Raw genomic sequence first — 17,647 nt, 5'->3', positions numbered from 1 at the left:
TGCATGCAAGTCACTGTGGCTGATTACTCACAAAATAAGTCAAACTCAGTAATCAATCTCTTTCCTTTGCTTAGGACCACCAATTCTGAATAGTTTACATCAGCTTCACTTTACTTTCTAGGAAACTTTCTAGTTCCAAACCTTGATTGTTAATAATCTAATCATCAAATTCATTTTTAAAAGTTGTGGGCATTGCACGTACAAATGTATTACCTGTGGATGGACATTCTATGGGCAATGCCAAGTGACTGATACACACCCCCAAAGAGACATACCTGCCTTGGAGTAGGAGTTGATTTTGTTGTTGAGTCTCTGCATAAGCAGTAACACTGCTTCCAGCTTGTTGACAATCTCCATCGTGACACATTTACCACCTTCCCCAAGACACCTGGGCTTATACGTCAGAAGGAAATGACTCCAGGCTCGCAGCACTACTTCTGCGTCGTCAGCACTGACAAGGAGGCTGTCTCTTACCAGGGCCCTGACTGTGCCCTCCACCTTCTCAAGGAGCTGCCTCCACGGCCGGATAAGATCAACCTGCAATTTCCAGAGCACGTGAATGCAGCATAGCCAATGGCCACTGCTTCCGTAGCAACCCCAACACAGAAGACTGCACCGTTTAGTGCCCTGCCTAAAAATACAGGGGCAGATCAGTTACCTGCTCAAATCCACCCAGAAGCTCCGTAGTGTCCATTGCACTGTTCACGGCCATGATCTTCAAAGTGTGACCAGTAAGGTGTGCCAGGAGCTGAACCAAGCTGGTCTTGCCCACTGAGGCTGGCCCCACGAGGATGACCATCCAGCTCATTTGTACACACTTCATAACTGACTCCAGTGACTGTAAAGACTGGTGCAGGAGCGACAGGGGACGGCAGGTCGGTGGAGGAACATAGCTGCCACGGGAAAGCACTGAGTAGCCCAGCTGAAAAAGACAGCCCAGCGAGATTTCACAAGTGTGCCTGGAGTGGGAGCCGAAGCCAGAGAGGACTGTGGAAGAGCATTAGCCGTTTGCCTCACCTGAACATCATAGGGAGTGATGTGCAATAGCCTGGTTCCCATGTATGGGTTGGAATTTGAATTAAACACATTCTTGAACACAGCAATGACCTAAAGGAGGATGATGATAAAATCAAAACGCAAATCATTACATCAAATTCTGGGCCAAACCTTCTAGAATAAACACTAGTAAATAGGAACAGCAATATGAAAATCACAAAATTGTGAGTTATTACCCTTTTGAATTTTCCTATTAAAGATTGCATTTATTTAACTCTTCAGAAGGAAATAAATGGAAGGTCAAGAAAAGAGCAATAACCTCAAATTATGAGATTCCAGAGAGAATATACCATAAATTAAAACAGAGCTATGGAAACTATAGCAGATCTCAAGATAAAATATTAATTTGCTTTCAAGAAGGTAGAAGACAGAAGCATGAAGTTTATGGAGAACAATGACCATCATTTCCTGATACCTGCCATGTGCCAAACATTATATTAGGTGCTTTAATACATTATTTCTGATCCAAATACCCTCTCAAAATATTTCTATTTCCATTTTATGGATATGGCAATTATATTCACACAAGTTATGTGATTTGCTCGTAGATGGTAACTGAATTTAAATCTAAGCCTGTCTGACTGGAAAAGCATTGTTATCCCTCTAAATATTTATGCAGAAAAGCATTATTTCTGTATTTACATTTATTTGTCCCTTCCTTAGCAGCAAGACTGTTAAAAACTTTTTGCTAATAGTATTCTTTCTTGCATTTCTTTCAAAAATCTAAGAGGAGATGAGGATGTATAAAAATCACTAATCTAGTCCACAGCAACAGCAAAGATTCCTGCCACCCAAAGTATTTACGATAAGTAGTGCATTCGAACAAAATAGCAATACTCATACTAATCAATGTACACTGGAGTGAAAATAAAAACAATAAAGACAAAGACAAAATGAGTGTCAAACACAAGAGCCAAAAAGCACCACAGAAGAAAATGCTCCCTCCTGGGTCTGGGTGATTTTTGACCTTATATTTCACTCTTAAGCATACCACCTCCTCTCTCTGATGGTATACCAGAGTTAAAAATTACAAATTACTTTTACAACCTTTCTCCTTCTACTATTTTTCTTAAGTTTTCTTTTCCTCTCAGAAAACATTTGGTCAACTAAAACAACTGAATTGAAGGAGTGGTAGAAACCTTCCACACCTTACAGTAACTCATCATCTGACCAACATCAATTACTCAACACTGGCCAGTCTGGCCACAGTTAACATACTAGAGTAAGTTGATAAAGAAATTAAAATACCAACTGATGATAGGTGAATTATATAAAGTTGCATTAATTAAAAAAAAATGAACTGAATAATTTGTTCTGGTATAAAGACTGAAAGCCACTCACATGTTACACATGAGTTGTTAATGGTGGGCTGGATTCTGGATACCACATAAACAAGGATCTGTGCTCTCAGCAGCACAACCAAAGTGTCTGAGAGCCACATGTGCCATGGACAGCCACATGTTCACATTTCTGTTTCTAACTCACATGAATTTGTACTACTTTGTTACTTTGCTTGTGAGCAACTGTGATATAGTAGAAGAAATAGCAAGCAAAGTGGAAAGGTCTGGGCTGGCGAGCTGCCTCTGCCACTCAAAACACAGACTCCATGACTGAGCCTTGGATCCTTGTCTGTAAGAGGTCATGACAGCATCTCCTAACTGCAGCTGTTGTGAAATTTTCCATGAACTGCATTTTAAATACCACAAAGCAAAATGCATCCATTATTACAGTTTACTAAGTGAGGAATTCTGGTGTTATTTTCTACTTCAGTTCAGTTCAGTCGCTCAGTTGTGTCCGACTCTTTGCAACCCCATGCATCAAGTACGCCAGGCCTCCCTGTCCATCACCAACTCCCGGAGTTCACTCAGATTCATGTCCATCAAGTCAGTGATGCCATCCAGCCATCTCATCCTCTGTCGTCCCCTTCTCCTCCTGCCCCCAATCCCTCCCAGCATCAGAATCTTTTCCAATGAATCAACTCTTCGCATGAGGTGGCCAAAGCACTGGAGTGAAGGGGTATTTTTTACTTTCATTTAGATACAGAATATCCTCCCTTTTATCTATTTATACTTTCTAGATTAAGTATTTTGCAATTTGACATTTATTTAAAGGTAGAAAACCCTCCTCTTCTACTTGTTATCACCTCTCTCCTCCTGCTTCTCATCTTTGTGCCTAGAACCAAGGTAATGGAGACCAAGCCTTTATTATTGCAGGGTGATACTGTTTAAGAAGGTAAGCGATCATGGCAATGTAGATAGGTAAGCAAACTGTGTCCTCTAAAGCAAACTACACTATGACACTCTGAGACAGATTAAGTTTTTGTTTCTGCCCTTAATTTCTAAATTTCCAAACCGTGTTACTGAGTTTGGTACTGTTGATGCAAATACAGCCTTTCTCTCCCTCAGGGAGAAATCAAAGAAATACAAAGAGCAAGCATGAAACTCACCTTTTCTTTATCTTCCTTGGTTCTCATTCTCTCACCATAGACCAAAAACACATGCTGACCAGGATCGTAACACCCAGGGGACTGGTCAACGAGCATCAATTGACACCAGCGGAAAAGGTCGCGGAGGTTGAATTCCCAGGGTCCTCCTATTTGCCCCCATTTCTTTTCAACAGTCACTTCATGATCAATCTGAAAAGAAAACACCCTTACTGGGAAGCACCTCCCACTGCTCGGGACTGTGTTAAGTACTATCAACATAGTACAAGTGCACACATAATCTGAAACACATTAACAGGCTGGATTCAGCTGTCTCCTCCCGACTCAGGCTTCTCCATGCCAGGAATACCCTGTAAGCATTATAAAATGATACATGCAACAAACCTGAATTACTGTAACTCTCAAATGAGTAGCTTGCCTTCCACTAGGAACCACTAGGAACTTTTCGAGTTCTAGATGATTTATCTCAGTTGCAGAGACTGGTAATGAGGTAGTATTCCATATTGAGAAAACGATGATTCAAATAAGCCAGAAATATAAAGAACAATTAATGCAAATAGGTACTTACTTGGTTGTTGAAAGCAACCATTTTTTTAACAATATTTTTGTCAATGGCTGGAAACAGAGTACTGGCAATGAACTCCATGTCAATTACTGTAAGGGGATCCACAAAGACCTATAAAATCCAAAAATAACATGAAAAAAAACCCATCATTTCTCTTTACCAAACATGACTGCCATGACCTAAGTAGTATTTTTATTTAATACCAAAGGAACAATGCCTTAGAAATATATATATCTCATTTACAGACATTTCTTTTCTTGCATTCTCAGGATATGGAATCATATAAAATCTTTGAAATACAGAGCAGAAGGTTTTCTTGTTAGCTTCATTCTAATGGTTTGGAGAAAGATACCTGCAATTAATATTTTAAGAATATTTGTAATTTTAATCTATTATGTAAAATTCTCTCAAATATCTGGATGGTAAGTATACAACATTCATTTTTAAATCTGATCAACTTCTCAACAGTTTTGAAATTTTTCATATAAACTTCTTAAAAGATACTTAGTAAAGTCTTAATTACCAAGAAAGGAACATTAAAGAAAGCTAACATCTAGAGGCATTTCCAAGCCACTACTTTGAAAAAAGATGTTAAAATAAGTAAGTGTATGTACACACACACACACACACACACTGCTGTGGCGATAAAAACAGATACAACTATCAGTGGTGATTGACTTTGGTATGGAGAAATTGGATTTTTTACTCTTCATGGTAGTTTTTTGTACTTTTCTGAGATTAATGCACTATTTTCATTATAAAATAATTTTTTAATGTTCTAACAGACACTTAACAAGACTGGCCTTAATCCCTGAGCACAGTAATAGAATCCTCCAGATGGTGGTGATCTTACTTTCCTCCATCTGATAACACACCAGGTCCTCTTAAACCTAAGATAAAGGACTCATACCAAGAGAGAAAAGATGACAGCAATCAGTCACACTAACAGCCATCACATCCAGACATGAAATCGAGAAGCAGACTATTACACTGAGCCTGTCTCATCCTCCTAGTGGGCACCCTCATAGCTATTATTACCCCTGGGACCACCTTTGGTTTTTGGGCAACAGTAAATCTTACCTGAGTGAATCTATTTAGGAAAGACCTGGGCAAGCCCTTCCTTCCGCCTCCTTGTCTAAAAGGATTTTGACAGCCAAAAATCTTGGTTTTCTCATGCTGCACTTGAAAGCTCATTCCTAACTCAGGAACATAGATTTCTCCTCGGTGGTCAAAACAAGCATTGAGTCCTTCCAAGACTGACTGAGAAGCCAAGTTAAGCTATTTGGAGAAAAAAGTGCATATTTATTTTATATGCTATTCAGCTAAAACAAAAAACATAGGAATAATACACATGAAAAGTAGTCTTATCTTCAACAGGGATAGGGACAGAGTTCAAACAACATTGGTAACACAGTGTTTGTTAAGCTGAAATGACATGTATTCAGTCTACTATTAATATTTCATCTATATGTTAAGAGAAATTTGGGGTGTATAAAATAGCAATAATTTTTAAGTAAACTGAATAGTCAGACTAAATTCTTTAAAAGCAGTTAAATTAGTCTCAAAAATTAGGCTGTATCTGTTACCTGCTCCTATATTGGCCTGCTTTATAAATTATAGCTTACCAATACAAAGATATCTCATGCTTAAATATCTGGGAATTTTTAAAAGAAGTAAGCTAGCTCTTTACATACTTAAATAAGTAAACATCCTTTCTTAATCAAGTAAATCTGAATAAAATCTCCAAACGGTTTTCAAAGTCATGATATAAACCACATAATGTGGATCTAATGATGCCAACAGTTTTGTGAATAACAAGTATGAGGATTTGTGTGTGTCCCAGAAATGAGAAGAGCTGAACGGAGCTAAACTCAGCTGAGTTAGAGCTCAGGGATGTGAAGTATTGGTGGTTTTTAGATAACATGGAAAACCTCAACTGTGAAATGTGAATCAATAAAATGCAAATGGGCCAAGAATCAGATTATATTAGAATTTCAAGTGCCACATTTACACAAGCATTCAAAGCACAAACTCTGCTATACACCCCCATACGAGTCAAGTTCTAAAAGCTGATCTTACATAATGACTTCAAGTCCAGGTTGTCTGGCAGTCCCTACATGCATTTCCACAAACTATGATTCGGTCAACAGTCTCAAGCTTTGAAACTAGGCATTCTTTTTTTTTTTTTTCTGGTTAATGATTATCCTATCACCTATCTTTCACCAAAAATTCAGCAGGGGGTGGGGGGTGAGGGTGGGAGGGAAGGGTGGGGAGACGGGCAAAATCTGTCCCTCTCTTTAATCTCTTCTCAAGATGAGTAGGAAGCAGCTCAGCAGAAAAGGAATCCCATGGCAGTCCTGTCACTGCAGACTCAACGGGGTACAAATCTAGGGAACCTATTGGGGCCTGTGTCAGAAGTGATCTATGATACTTTTGTCACTTATTATCATTTAACCTGCACCACTGCTTGCTCGCCCTTTCCTGAACACACCAAAGTTTGTTCTACCATCTTAAATTTGGGCCACCATCTTAAATTTTAGTGCATCACACCTCCATTCTCTCTCTAGCTGCCTGTCGGTTATGGAGACCCAGCACTTACGTGTCTCACGATGTGCTCTAGTCTTCTGGTCACTAATCTACCCCCGACCTGCAGGTATAACACTGACTGCTTTCTCACCAGAGTTCTGTGTGGGTCCTCCTACTATAACCTTCCCCAGCCTTTCGGCTGAAATGAAGTGGTCTGGCACTATTTGTAAACTATGTTTATCTCTGAAAATAAATAGAAACATAGCAAGCCTACCACAGACTAGAGAATAAAACTAGTGAAGAGGCAATGTTTTTCTGGAGGCTAGTTCACAAAAGTAGGAGAGTCTGTAGGTGATACGCAGAGGGGCTTCTGTATGTGCTTTTCTGACTTTCCTTATTCGTAAAAGAAACCACAGAGGATTCTTTTCATTGGAGAATTTGTCTTTACTAGCCAACAAGGTGATCTGATGCAAAATGCCCTCAAGTTATGCAAACTCTGCCCTGCTCCTCACATGTCTGATCCTATCTGGTGGCCTGATGGGCTGTCCTCTCACCTCATCCAACACAACCCAATGGCCTGCCTTCAGGGCTGCCAGCAAGGGGCCATCACGCCAGGCAAACTCTCCTCCCTTGCCACCCTCAACAGGTAGATCAGCTCCAAACAGGTCTGTGATGTCCTATGAGAAGAAAAAGAAGTGAGGGAAAGCCAATATTATATAAAAAGTTAACTAGATCCCAAGACCCCAAATCTAAAATGATACTTAGGCCTCATGCCACTTCTTATTCTTATACCCAATGGAGAACTAATCAATTTCAAACCAGGAGCCCAGGAGCACCTTCTCATCACAGCACTCTAAGAATCTATCAACTAGAGTCCTAGATAACAGTTTTCAACTTTGGCTGTGCTTGAAAACAAACTGGTGAGCTTAAAAAACACCAAAACAATGCCTAGGCTCTGCTCCCAGACCCCATCCCAGAAGATTCTAATTTGTCATCTCTGTCCCCTAGTTTCATAAGATTGTTTAAAGGTCATTTTATCTGTAATTAATTTCTTTAGAAAGGACAAAGACAAACAGGTTATATTACAATAAATACCAAAGTGGGTGATTCTATCTCAAAACAGAGTAAAGCATCTAAAGAGACTAATACTACAGGTGTCATCTATTAATGAACACGGAGGGAGAATGAGGTTTGCTGAGATCTTCATCACCATGAAATATCTGGGGCTCTGATAACTTCATAATTATTTCTGACTAGGAAACACTATAATAGATAAAGATATTACTCCCTATACTTATCCCCATCAGCTGTAGCATGATGAAGCTTACCGTCTGCTCTGACAAGTTGATTCGGACAAGTGTGTTGCCTGAAGCCCTGGCTAAGGCTCCCACCAAGCTCGTCTTGCCCACACCAGGGGAGCCCTCCAGTAGGATGGGTTTGTTCAGTTTTGTAGCTCTTAAGAGCCTCTGGGCATTCATAGCTGTGGTGCCTGCACTGAGTGCATAGTCGGCAATATTATTCCTATGCAAGACAGGGCCTGAAGTGGAGAAAAGTCGCATGTAAGCTGGACATCACACGAAAGTTGACTATATAGTATATATATTATACATATAATATATGTTTATATGTATAACTGGAGATTAGAAAAATCCACCAAGTAGACTGTCAGTCAGTGAAGTACTGTCTGTGGTGAAAATGCTTAACCTTATTTCAATATATTTCCTCACTTCTGGGTTCATAAAGTGCTTTCCAGCAACAACCAGCAGCACACTTTTTTCATCTGTGATGACCACACTTACGTCTACACACAGGTTAGAACTGCAAGCATGCATCTTTGCATATTTCCTTTCACAACCTATACCTGGAATCACTACGCTGTGTGCTTGTACAATTTACCCTGTACTTATATTTTCCTAAAACTCAAGCAGAAGCTAGGCATACAGACCAGATGGTTCCACATAAACAATTTCATTCAAGGTTTTAAGCCACCAGATAATTCAGGATGCATCTTGTAGCTGAAGTGCAGGACTAATACCAGTCTTATAGGGCTTAATATTTATGCACTGTGTCTTCTGGAAGAAGTTTCAGACTGGTACATCAGTTTGGAGTGCAGCTAGAAAAACATTTTCTCAGCTATGAAAGCAGAAGCAAGGACTATCTAAGTCCAAAGCCACAAGCACTCAGCTCCTACATGAGAGAACTGAATACCACTATGATGGCTTCAGGAAGGGATCTAACAGCTAGATCACAAGGACCACATCAGAGATGAAAACAGTACCACTGATGAGGGAGAGGGAAAGGGGCAATGCTCTTCAGCCAGGAAGCTGGGCTGGTTTAGTTCATCACTGAACCCCCACAATTCTGTGTATTTCTGGAGCCCAACAATTATTAACACAGAGAGGAAGGAGGGACAAGAAATAAATGACTCTGCTATAGAAGCAATAATCCAAAAAGTCATGAGTACCCTGGAAAGATATCTAATATAACTACTTCACTTAAATATTTGACAGAGGCAACCTAATAAGAGCAAGGATTATAACTTAAATCCACTTGCATTTCCCACTTAACCACTCATTTACTCATCCATCTCTCATTTTCTGAATGTCTATGACTGTTAGGCTACATGACAGACACCAGGGACAGGAAGGTGAGTGACATAATGCCTGCCCTCAAGGGTACACAAAACTGTTTTGGTAAAAGGTGATAAAGTTCTATGGCTGAAACATTATGGGTTGAATCACCACTTTAGGAAAGGTCTTATTTTGAGCACTAATACAAGAATAAGTGCATTTTATGGGACAATTTATTCATATATCAAAGACTATATTATCTATTTTTGCATGCCAGTTATATATATTTTAACCACCCACAACAATGATTATGCCAAGTCAGATTCTAACTCAGTTATCTAGTTCCAAAGTAACCATGAGTATGAGACACTAAAATTAAAAATCACAATAAAAGTCAACTATCTAGGAACCACAAGAGAATCTTCATTTATTTAAGATCACTCTTACCCCTTGGTATAAAAAATGGATGAATTCCCCACAGGTTATCTATCCCAGTGAATTCTTTGTCTTTGAGTCTGTCGTAAATCTTCAATTCGTTTTTCTGACTTTCTGTAAGTCGGCCTATCTTGGAAAGTTTCTTGATTAGGAATTTCAGACATTCTCTGCGAGCCAAGAGAGCCGTACCAAACCCAGAGGAAGTTACCCCTAGAAGAAAGAGGATCAGTCCATCAAATGACAGCAGGGTACCAAGTTTCACAACCATGCAGCCGGATTCTAGGTGAACTATAATAGCCAATGTAAGCAGCACTAAGAAGTGTGACTTCCTGCTCCCCCAAAACCATCAGATCATCAGTTCAACAGCAGCTTATTCAGTAAGCACTCTAGTAACGCCATGATAAATTAGCCTGGAGAAAAGAGCAACCAGTGTGGTACTACTTTTAGTCATGTGGGCTTGTATTTCTAATTTTCATGGCTGAAAAAAGACTTCAATATTACATTTAATGAACTATAGTAAACTTAAAACTACAGGATTCTGGCCGATTAACTCTAAATGACTGTGTTAAGAAATACCATGTTAAATTCTTCAAGAGCATTACCAGCAGTCTTCAATCAGAATCACTATTTCGTGCTTACTAAATCCCTGGTCTGTAAGCAGTGAAAAGTTTTCTCCATTCTTTTATAACAATCACCTCTCAAAAAGAGTAAAATGAGAATCACTGTGAGTCTTGGAAATGTTAACATACATCTGTACACAGCCCCTGGGTCAGAGGTCTGGGCCTGCTCCATCTCATGGTGCCCTCTGGCCTAACCCCTTGTTCTCAGCAGCCCACATACCTGAGCCAATTCCATCTATGTACACTAGGCACGCAGCGTGGACAAAAGACGTCACCGTGGAGATGGTCTCCTGTCTTTTCAAAGCAGCTTCCTCCCCCATCGTGTTCATGAAGTTGACCCAGGACAGGATATCTCGGATACTGACCACACATCTTCGACCAAACTCCTGGTGGGTCAGCCAGTCAATGAAATCCAGCATCACCTCAGCTATGTCAGCCCCTAAGACACAAGGAAGCATAGAGGTTTGCTATTTACGAAGACTCCAGAACAGGGCTTTGCAACCTGGGGCCCACAGACGGTCTTTTTCTAAGAACACGAGGTCCACAGCTGTAATCGCATTTCCATAGGGTTCAATGAACAGCATTCTACTCCTACCCCAAAGCAAACAAAAAACCAGAAAGAAAACTTGAGAATTTAAGTCTTTAAGAAGGTTCCCTGAAAACTGCTCCAAAAAATAAAGTATTCATAAGCCTCAGTCTCAAAGAAGCAGATATCCTTTCATGTTCTTTAAGAAAGAGGGGAAAGTGACCCAGACACTACTTGGATTAGGGCTTGTATTACGGCTCAGACCAGAAATAGGTACTAAACTTAATCTGTTTGATGCCAAGAATATGGCTACATCAAGGCAATCAAGGCTCAATTAAGAGAGAGAGGAAAAAAAAGATGTTTTGGCTCTCACTGAATATTCTAAGAATTGTTAAACCTAGACTATAAGTATATGGTAGCTTTTAAAATACTATTCTATTTTATTTATGTTTGAAAATTTTCATAATAAAAAAGTTTTAAAGTGAAATAATAAGTTAGCTGACAACTACTAAAGAAACACAGTTGAAAATTCTACAACATTTTCTAAAGGTGGTAATCACTAAAATTCAAACCACATTTTCTTGGGAATTACATGTGGTTCAGTGATTGATCCCTGGTTGGGGAACTAGGATCCCACAAGCCACATGGCACAGCCAAGTAAAAAAACCTGTATTTCCCTTATCTTTAGCCAACGAATATTATATATTTTATAATAACAAATCTTATATAAAGATAGCCAACAGGTGAAACCATCAGAAAACTAAACTTTAGTAACCCTGGTGAAGGAGCAATACTTTAGTAGAAGGTACCAGGCTAGTATTTTCCTTAGATCTGTTTGTTCCCATTTTTCCTTAGAACATACCATATACACATACTACTAATGTCCTACTCCCCTCCTTCCAACACACAACTTCTCTGCCCCACTACACCCCACACACCTGAATACTCTCACCTTTATGATCTGTTCTACCCAGAGATAACCCTGGATGAAGATTACGGCTGATGATCTGAATTAAATCTTCACGCTTTGTGCTTTGAGGGCACCATATTTCCGTAAAGCGGTTTCTTAAGGCAGGAGATAGCTACAAAGAACACAAATTCTAGTGTGAATATCTGCGAGAAAAGTTAGAAAACAAATCTTTTGAATGCTGGCTGCAAATCTGTCAAGTTCCCAGAGCTTCTTTTCTTACCTCTTCTACTATCTATAATTTATTATTTATTGTCCTGGCTCCTAACACATGTCATCTCATTAATCTCCACCACACTCTCTAAACTCACATTCCCATCATTTTCTTTATAATCATGGTAGAGAACTTCAAGGTCTCATGGAGTCCGTGCTCCAAGGAGGATTCCAGCCCCAGTTGATGACTCCCAAATCTTAACCCCTTCCCCAAAGCAGAGGCCCTTCCCTTTACTTTCCCTTCAGCTACTTTAACCAGTGGCTTAGAAAAAGTAAATGCTATCCTCCCATAGGGGAGAGCTGTCTGAAGTAGAGGGAGAAAACTTGGATATGGCTCAAAGGGAGTGAAAAAGTAAAGAGCTGAATATTTACTGCCTATATGACAATGAACAGTTTAGTCCTCCAGTCTCAAGAGCCTTTGCCTCAGTGTGGATTCTCTCACCCTTCCCCTAAGTCAGGTAACCCCCATTCACAACAGTGCACCAATGATTTCCTTTTACTGGACAACTGGATCAACACCATACTTTAGTCTACCCAGCCAAGCACAGCAGGACCACATGCTGCTCAGCACCACCCTGGCTTAGCCAGGCCCCAATTCCAGGATCCCAACTCTGTCTGAAGCAAGGCATGCAAAGCAAAAGGCAGCTTTCCCTTCGGTAAAAGTTGGCAATCTCTGTCCAAAAAAACTCAAGCAAACCTGCCAGGCAAGTTAACACACACAACTTTGAAATCAGATCTTTCTGTGTTATTTCCACTTGCCAAGAAGCCTATTTTCGTATTTTGTTTGAAACTGTGACGTATTTTATTTCTTCTTAGTACATTTCTCGAAGCACAGCGATCATCTTTGTTCTCATACTACTGAGGAAAAATAGGTCTGAAATACCAATTTCACATTCCAGGGGCCCATCAAGTTACCAAGAATCTTAACAGCTTTTACTCCTGATCAATCTCTTCCTTCTCGCCATCCCGACCAACAATCAGCCCACCCCTCCCTCCTAACCTGAACAGACCAGGGTCCCAAACACAATGCAGACTTCTCACTGAAAGGCTTCACGAGCCTGAGAGCCATGGGGTTCGGGGTGCTCCAAGTGAACTGGACCCTCACACCACTTTCTTAACAGAAGACACTGCCCTCACCCTCTGCTTTACCAACAGTTTGAGGGTGACCCACACAACACCTGAGACGACTGATATGCTCCACCTGTAAAACCAGGACAGGATCCTGGCTGCCACTGCTTTCGTGTCACTTTAAAATTACTCATATCACCACCCCTGTGTTCAGCAGAGTAGACTGTAGGAGCAGAACATGAGAATAAACTTCAGTTTCAATTCTTCTCATCCATAATCCTAGCATAATAACTTCCACACACAGCTCCCATGAGAATCTGTTACAATAACACATGTAGAAAGCCAGGCAAAGTGATTGAAACAATGAAATTTCACACACATACAAAAAGGGAAATGTCAAGTAAGGAAATGTTTTATCTGTTAGAATTATTTTTCAACCTTATAATGACTCTGAAATATCTTTCTGGATTTTTGTTTTTTATTCAGTTCCTACGCAACATATAATTCTAGATAAATTTTTACATACTATATTTATGGGTGCCAGAGAGCTGAGGTCAAAAGGCAGAAAAAAATTATGTTTTAACAACAGTTTTACCTCTTTTTTTCCAAAGTCGCCCCCAGGGTTCATGGTTGCCAAGATACGGAATTTCTTCCCAGCTGTCAACAGCTCTACCTCATTATCCTTGTCCTCAAGGTTGCCTTTTTCAGCTAATAACAGAGTCTTTTCCACTTCAAGGACACTGGAAGAAAAATTCGAGAATGTAAGATTAGAAAAGGCTTCTGTATTCTCTTTTGTGGTCACAGAGTTGTTAAAAAGGAAAATAAAATCATCTCTGCTGCGCTTTCACTTTAGTTAATGGTCTCCTATGACAAACTTCAAAATATTTTTTGCTAGTTATCCTAATTCCTGTGTCATGAAACAACAGTTCTGATCAAAAGAAAAAGAATTCCTTTTCTACTTTAAGCCCTATTAAGACAATTGGTTTAAAAATGGGTGACTTGAATGCAAATATTCATGGCAGCATTATTCATAAGTGCAGGAAACAACCCAATACCACCAAGAGGTAAGTGAAAAAAAAAATCTAGTATTATCAACATCAGATCAGATCATATCAGTCACTCAGTCGTGTCCAACTCTTTGAGAACACATGAATCGCAGCACGCCAGGCCTCCCTGTCCATCACCAACTCCCGGAGTTCACTCAGACTCACGTCCATCGAGTCAGTGATGCCATCCAGCCATCTCATCCTCTGTCGTCCCCTTCTCCTCCTGCCCCCAATCCCTCCCAGCATCAGAGTCTTTTCCAATGAGTCAACTCTTCACATCAGGTGGTCAAAGTACTGGAGTTTGAGCTTTAGCATCATTCCTTCCAAAGAAATCCCAGGGCTGATCTCCTTCAGAATGGACTGGTTGGATCTCCTTGCAGTCCAAGGGACTCTCAACAGTCTTCTCCAACACCACAGTTCAAAAGCATCAATTCTTTCGGCGCTCAGCCTTCTTCACAGTCCAACTCTCATATCCATACATGACCACAGGAAAAACCATAGCCTTGACTAGACGGACCTTTGTTGGCAAAGTAATGTCTCTGCTTTTGAATATGCTATCTAGGTTGGTCATAACTTTCCTTCCAAGGAGTAAGCGTCTTTTAATTTCACGGCTGCAGTCACCATCTGTAGTGATTTTGGAGCCCAGAAAAATAAAGTCTGACACTGTTTCCACTGTTTCCCCATCTATTTCCCATGAAGTGATGGGACCGGATGCCATGATCTTCGTTTAAAAAGGAGCACACTAATGATATAGGCTACACCCATGGATGGACCTCCAAACACTGATGCAAAGTGACAGAAGAGATGACTTATATGAAATGTCTTGAAAAGACAAATCTATACAGACAGGAAGCAGATTAGCAGTTTCCTGGAGCATGAGGGAGGATCAAATATAAACTAAATGCAAAGTAGGGGTCCTACTGGGATGATGGAAGTATAAACCGGATTGTGGTGGTGGCAAAACTCAGTAAATTTACTAAAACTTATTGAATTATACATTCAAAACAGGTACATGTCATGACGTGTACATTATATCTCAATCAGGAAAAACAATTAATCATCAAGATCCATAATGATCTGAGGTCCTTTCGTCTAGTTATTCTGCTATGTCCATTTATCCTACTTTTAGTAATACGTTTTTTTCTATCTCATGATTGAACATGTACTTTAAATAAACAATGCTTTATTTTTCTAAACATGCGACCAATGTGCTGAGTCTTAAGGTCTCGATGACTGTTGTATCTTACTATTTTCACTGCACAACAAGACCTTCTGTTTTGGTAATTCCTGGTCCACAGCAATTTTGTTTACTGGTGCTTTGTATCTGCCAAAGAGTCATGACAGATGGTTGGTTCCCACAGTGGCTACTGCTTTCAGGAGATTTTAGGTGAACCACCCTCACTTCCAGTGCAATCGCTGCTGGCACTCGATCATCAGGGGTCCATCCATCAGGACTCCACGTGGTGCCCAAGATGTCCTGCCTTGGTTACCAGGGCCTCATTCTACCGGACAGGATATTCCTGAAATCTCATGCATATTTTTCTTGTCATTTAAAAAATTTCTGGAAGCCATGTTCCAAACAGGTGAGTTCACTTCAGGTTTTACTTTTCTTGTCCTGCCTAAAGTCTTTAACAGTCCAAAAAGCAGGTTTCTGTAAGTTTATTCAAGGCTTTAAGAAAATCCTTAAACTGCCTTATCTGATCAGATTTTGGTATTTGTGCAGCCATATTCTTTGGGAATGTTCATTTGTCACCTTTTCTGATGCATGAGTTTCCTTTCTCTTCTGGAAAATCAGCAGTCCAACCTTTGCTTAAATGTTTCCAGAGAGGCCTGATTTCTTACTTAAGCACAGGCTCTCACATCCAATACCAATATGAGGCTGGGGGCTGTGCAGCCAGCCAGGTCTGAATGGAGGGTAAGGGTCCTGTCCTGGGGTACTGAAAGGCCTTACAGGAATAACACCTAGGATTTTGATTCTATTTCTTTGAGAAAAAACAAAAAAAAAATCAATGGCCATGTAATAATTTGCCTTAAAAAAAGGTTCTAACTTGGGCTCGTTTGTTTTAGCCCTAGCATCCCATAGTCCCATCTTTCTGATTATTAACACCTAAACAGAAGAACTAGGTCTCTTAAAGAAGAAACTGAGTGCTAAAGCCTAAAAGAGCAATTGCTCACCATCGTTTTCAAACATTTTCAACAGACCTATGAAGAACATTACCATGCAAAAGGATTAGTATCTGTAAAACCCAGACCAGCAAAAGCATCAAACACAGGGCAAACCTCTTACACGTGTGTACCTGTTGAGTCTTTCTAGGACAGAGTCATCAGCCAGCGAGATCTCATCTAAGAGGAAAAAGCCATCCTCCTTCATGGCCAGAACCAAAGGCCCATCATGCCACTCAAAGAGTCTTGAAGTGTCAATTTCTTCCTACAATTTGGAAAAGCAGCGGGTTAAAGAGTCAGTAGCTCCACAAGACAATACACACGTAGCCAGCACGTGTCCTCTAGTGAAAGGGTCCTTCTGCAGAAAATACAGGTCAAGGAACAGAACTTGTGTAACAAGGTGCTCATGGAGCCCCTACGTAGACCAGTGAAAATATGAAGATAAGATATCAAATCGGGAATCAAACACCCCACCATGAACAAAACCCCTCAGCTGACTCCTGCACAGAGGCACCGTCAGTTCTTTAGATGAATGAAACATCGTCACTTGCTCTGGACACACCTTGTCATTTGGCTTCTGTCTCACTGGCCGCAGCCCCCCCAGGAAGTCTGAGGTCTCCATGTGCAAGTGGCAGTTGACTGAGTACAATTTCTGATTTGCCAAGGCTGCAAACACCTGACAGATAGTAGTTTTCCCACACCTGTGAGAGACACACACCAGATTAGCAAGGAGCATGAATTTCAAATACACCTCCACAAACACCCCAAGCAGCAAGAGAGAGGAGCCCTGGGGAGAGCCTCACCAATGCCACAGAGACTGCTGGTCAACACAGGGCCTCTGCCCTCTGCCTCAGAGAGCCCTTCCCCCAAACACCAGCACCCTACCGAGTCTCTCATCCAGAAGGGCAAGTGCTGCATGAACTCTATGGAACAGAACCCTGTCTCGACTTTACCCCGTGTCTCCAACCAGCAGCACTGGTTCACTGAATTGCAATGCTCTTCCCACCAGCATCGCCAGTCGCCGCATGCCCTCGGTCCACACGATGTGGCTGAACTTAGATTCCAAGGTGGACATCGGAGTAGACAATTTACCTATCAAAGGCAGAGTACACGTTTAGGTTCCAATACGAGTACAACTCAATTCATTTTCCTTGGGATATGATGGCCTACTCACTCAGCAATTTTAGGACATTTTCTTTGGAGAAGAGCGATTGAGGACATAATTTTTTCTTGAAATGTTTCTCAAGGACTTCTTGAATCACAACCACCTCCTCCTGCTTCCTGACTCGGCCTGCCAGAAGCATAAAACCTTGGGGAAAAAAAAAAAAAAGGAAACGTTTAGTGTTAATACCAAGGAATGCTGAGAGTATGGAGCATTAGCTGCTGTGAAGAGGAAACCTGAAGACCTACTTTGGAAAACAAAGAGACCCTACTACAACTAACTGTTTA

The 17,647-nt window shown here is 40.6% G+C and overlaps 1 protein-coding gene and 1 pseudogene across 1 annotated transcript in view; both read right to left on the bottom strand.

The window, feature by feature from the left end:
- MDN1 (midasin AAA ATPase 1) overlaps window positions 1-17,647 on the bottom strand; it is a 140,187-nt gene that overhangs the window by 66,273 nt on the left and 56,267 nt on the right. The window contains exons 28-43 of the mRNA XM_027551397.1: window positions 17,373-17,507; window positions 17,152-17,290; window positions 16,761-16,899; window positions 16,333-16,463; window positions 13,585-13,729; window positions 11,694-11,823; window positions 10,436-10,654; window positions 9,608-9,805; window positions 7,919-8,127; window positions 7,145-7,267; window positions 5,145-5,342; window positions 4,068-4,175; window positions 3,503-3,691; window positions 1,018-1,107; window positions 659-922; window positions 276-537 (exon numbers count right to left, since the gene is read on the bottom strand). Coding sequence (XP_027407198.1) covers window positions 276-537; window positions 659-922; window positions 1,018-1,107; window positions 3,503-3,691; window positions 4,068-4,175; window positions 5,145-5,342; window positions 7,145-7,267; window positions 7,919-8,127; window positions 9,608-9,805; window positions 10,436-10,654; window positions 11,694-11,823; window positions 13,585-13,729; window positions 16,333-16,463; window positions 16,761-16,899; window positions 17,152-17,290; window positions 17,373-17,507 — 2,679 coding nt within the window. The remainder of the gene's footprint in view (window positions 1-275; window positions 538-658; window positions 923-1,017; window positions 1,108-3,502; window positions 3,692-4,067; window positions 4,176-5,144; window positions 5,343-7,144; window positions 7,268-7,918; window positions 8,128-9,607; window positions 9,806-10,435; window positions 10,655-11,693; window positions 11,824-13,584; window positions 13,730-16,332; window positions 16,464-16,760; window positions 16,900-17,151; window positions 17,291-17,372; window positions 17,508-17,647) is intronic.
- Window positions 14,727-16,316, bottom strand: LOC113898359 (annotated as a pseudogene).

This window comes from Bos indicus x Bos taurus, chromosome 9 (genome assembly GCF_003369695.1).
Source record: "Bos indicus x Bos taurus breed Angus x Brahman F1 hybrid chromosome 9, Bos_hybrid_MaternalHap_v2.0, whole genome shotgun sequence".
Lineage (NCBI taxonomy): Eukaryota > Metazoa > Chordata > Mammalia > Artiodactyla > Bovidae > Bos > Bos indicus x Bos taurus.
This window is presented reverse-complemented; position numbering and strand designations above follow the sequence as displayed.